This window comes from Eurypyga helias, unplaced genomic scaffold, assembly GCF_000690775.1.
Source record: "Eurypyga helias isolate BGI_N326 unplaced genomic scaffold, ASM69077v1 scaffold6864, whole genome shotgun sequence".
Classification (NCBI taxonomy): Eukaryota; Metazoa; Chordata; class Aves; order Eurypygiformes; family Eurypygidae; genus Eurypyga; species Eurypyga helias.
In genome coordinates, this window is record NW_010246723.1 from 10,933 (window position 1) to 13,840 (window position 2,908).

The 2,908-nt window shown below is 45.6% G+C and overlaps 1 protein-coding gene across 1 annotated transcript in view; it reads right to left on the reverse strand.

Moving 5' to 3' along the window:
* Positions 1-2,736, reverse strand: part of ZFYVE19 (zinc finger, FYVE domain containing 19) — a gene marked incomplete at its 5' end in the record, with an annotated part of 10,480 nt that extends 7,744 nt beyond the window's left edge. The window contains 3 exons of the mRNA XM_010150493.1: positions 61-221; positions 745-798; positions 2,615-2,736. Coding sequence (XP_010148795.1) covers positions 61-221; positions 745-798; positions 2,615-2,736 — 337 coding nt within the window. The remainder of the gene's footprint in view (positions 1-60; positions 222-744; positions 799-2,614) is intronic.
* Between the last annotated feature and the right edge of the window lie 172 nt (positions 2,737-2,908).

A 2,908-nucleotide genomic window follows, 5' to 3' on the forward strand; every position in this document is an offset into this window, starting at 1 on the left:
CATGTTTCCCAAGTAGCAGTGTTCCCACCCAAGGTATCCCTAGTATCCTTCAAAACTCACTTGGTTTCCTTTCCTCTCTGAGCCTCTCCAGTCTCTCTGCAATTGTTCTATCCTCTTTTGAGAGCCCCTGGTATCTGGAGCCTGCTTGACCTGGGGGTTTTGCAGCTGCCTTCTGTTGTTCTTTCAGCTGGTTTTGCTTAGCCTCAAAAGCTGCTACACGCCTGTGACAAGGATGGAAAAAAAGACATGACAATTGAGAACAGGGTTTTAAACACTGAGATATGAAAACACGCTCTGTGCGCCGAACAGACTATTTGAAGAATGTCAGTGCAGAACCACTCCCCCTGCTGCACAAGGCTGTCCTGTACTGGTATACTGAGGTACTCCCAAGAGTAAGGAAAAACTTATCTCACAGTAGCAGCACACCTGGCACCTTTTCCGAGGAGACAAGGAACACTTCATCACCAGGTTCCTGTTTCCAGGCCAACCCTGATCAGTCACAGATAAAAGGCGGCAGTCTGGCTTTTCGCAGTCTATTCAAAAGACTGTCCCCTCCTACCCCCCTCCAACAAGCAAACAAAAAACCTCCAAACAACAAAACAAAAGCCCCATCCTTAATCTAGGTCTGAACAAGCGAATACCCACATCACAACAAGCAGTTTTGCTGGTCTTCACAGGGGGAGTGGGGGCCTGAAAGGCTACTGTGCAGCAGAAACAACCATCTGACCCACAAGTGCAACTCACTTTTTGTAGTTTTCTGGTGGTGACCATTTTGCTGAACTGCTTTGAGCTCCCTCTCTGGAAGACAAAAACGACGATATCTCTAACTCAAGACACTAGCAATGCTTCAACCACCTAGTCCCTCAACCCGAGGAATCAGCCTGTGTATCTCGACCACCTGGTACAGCCCCTTTCATAACCTCATTAATATGGAGAGCGATCAGCTTATGGAAGGGATTAAGACAATATAACTGCCCGGGACAGCAGGGGACTTCATTTCTAGTCCTTTAGTCCAGTCATTTTGCATGTGAACAAAATGTGATTTCATATGGTCGCTGAAATACTCCTGCCTCCCACAGCCTGCACCTCCCAGTTCAGAGAACAGATAGAGAGTAGTTAGGTAAGACTCCCAGTATAATTAGTTTTCATGCAGAACACTCTGAAAGGCGCTGTGGCATGCAACAAACACAGAATTATATAATGCACGGGCTAAACAAAATGTGACCAAAAATTATTATATAACCACCAGTATGACAATGCTGTATCTTCTAGCACACTTGAACGCCGTGCACCGCAAACACGTTTTGTGTAACTTCCATCTACTTCACTGTATTCAGGTTGAGCTGCTAAATTACACACTTATGTAAGGTAGTTAGCATATCTTATTCATTCTTAGAAGTCACAGCTACAAACACGTCTGTGCTTTGCTAAGGCCTGTATAGCAACGAAGGAATGCAACATTGGTGGACTGCTTTCCAGTCCTAAATTTGGGTTCTGAAAGCTATTTGCATGAAGAACAACAATACATGCAGCTTACAGAGCTGCAGCCAGAGTGTATTATCTACCTGCTATCCAGTTGGGGAGTACTTTTTTCTGCTGTAACTCTACTGCTATTAAACAGATGAAAGAAAAAAAAGCCAAACACACAATAAACATGCAGAAAGGCTGCCCTGTTTTCTTAATGGCTTTGGAGGTGTACAGGGAAATCAGAAAATTTAAAAACTGAAAGACTGAATACTGTATTTACACCATCAATAGCTGATACTGTTTTCATGATCCAGTGCTTCTGAAAGGAGGACCTCTGCTAATGAAAGGCTCTTCTCTACACACCTGCAGAGCCAGAAAATTCCCCACTCGCTGCTTAAAATTCCTTCCTATATGAGAGAAGTGAGGAAGAGAGGTAAGAGAAATGTAAGAGAAGGAAGAGGACACGGAAGAATTGGTTGAGAGGTGGGTTCTGGTGTACAGTCGTGCTCCTGTGTTCCCTGTTCATGTGTATAATCCACACTGCTACTGAACTAATTTTTTGTTTTCAACAGGTTATGTTTGCAAATACTCGTCTTTTTCTTTTAAAAGCAAAGAAAAAATACAAAAAATTTAAGTCTTCAGGCTACAAAATTCTAAGTCTTCAGGCTACACATAGTGGAGATCCCCTCAACAATGAGGATATGTGTCACTGCTTGTCCACACAGGCAGTAGTAACATTGAACATCTTATTGTCAGACCATTACCTACTACACATCTGTACAGGCTGCCAGTGCTTTCGAAGGGGTGTAGATGTCTGGGCACAAACGCGGTGGGGTTTAACCTGGTCTCGTCTAGGTATCTCATCTACGATAGCCAGCCATTCAGCGTCCACCCATGAAGATTTAAACCTGGTTCTTTCAGACTGCCCTGTCACCGTAGAGAACAGCCTCTCAAACCCCGATTCCTATCTTTGGACTGCACAGCTCGTGTAACAGCAGTTCAGGCTTGAAACTCCAAGGCACAGGCAGTGTGACTGCAAAGTGCAGAGCAGGGCTCTCAAGCAGAAATCTGCAACACACCATTGGGATGCAAAATGAAGCAACAAAGCAGGACACTGTCTTTGGGTGAAGAAACACTCCCACCTTACCCAGTTAGTTTTCCATGGCACTGCTTGCACACCTTCTGCTGAGTGCTTCCACAGCGGGGAACGACAGCACTGAAGTTAAGGCAGCCCGAGCAGAAAGACCGACCGCAGTTCTTGCATCCACACTGCGTAGACAGAAGAGGGGGGCAAGACAGGGCTTCATCACCAAGTCATCACACCCCCCCACACACTGCTCTGCCCGGCCGCACGCAGGGACAGTGCCTGCACCAAGGAGCTCCAAAACCAATGCTGGGGTTATGCTGCTGAGGAGCGCATCATAGAATCATAGAATGGTTT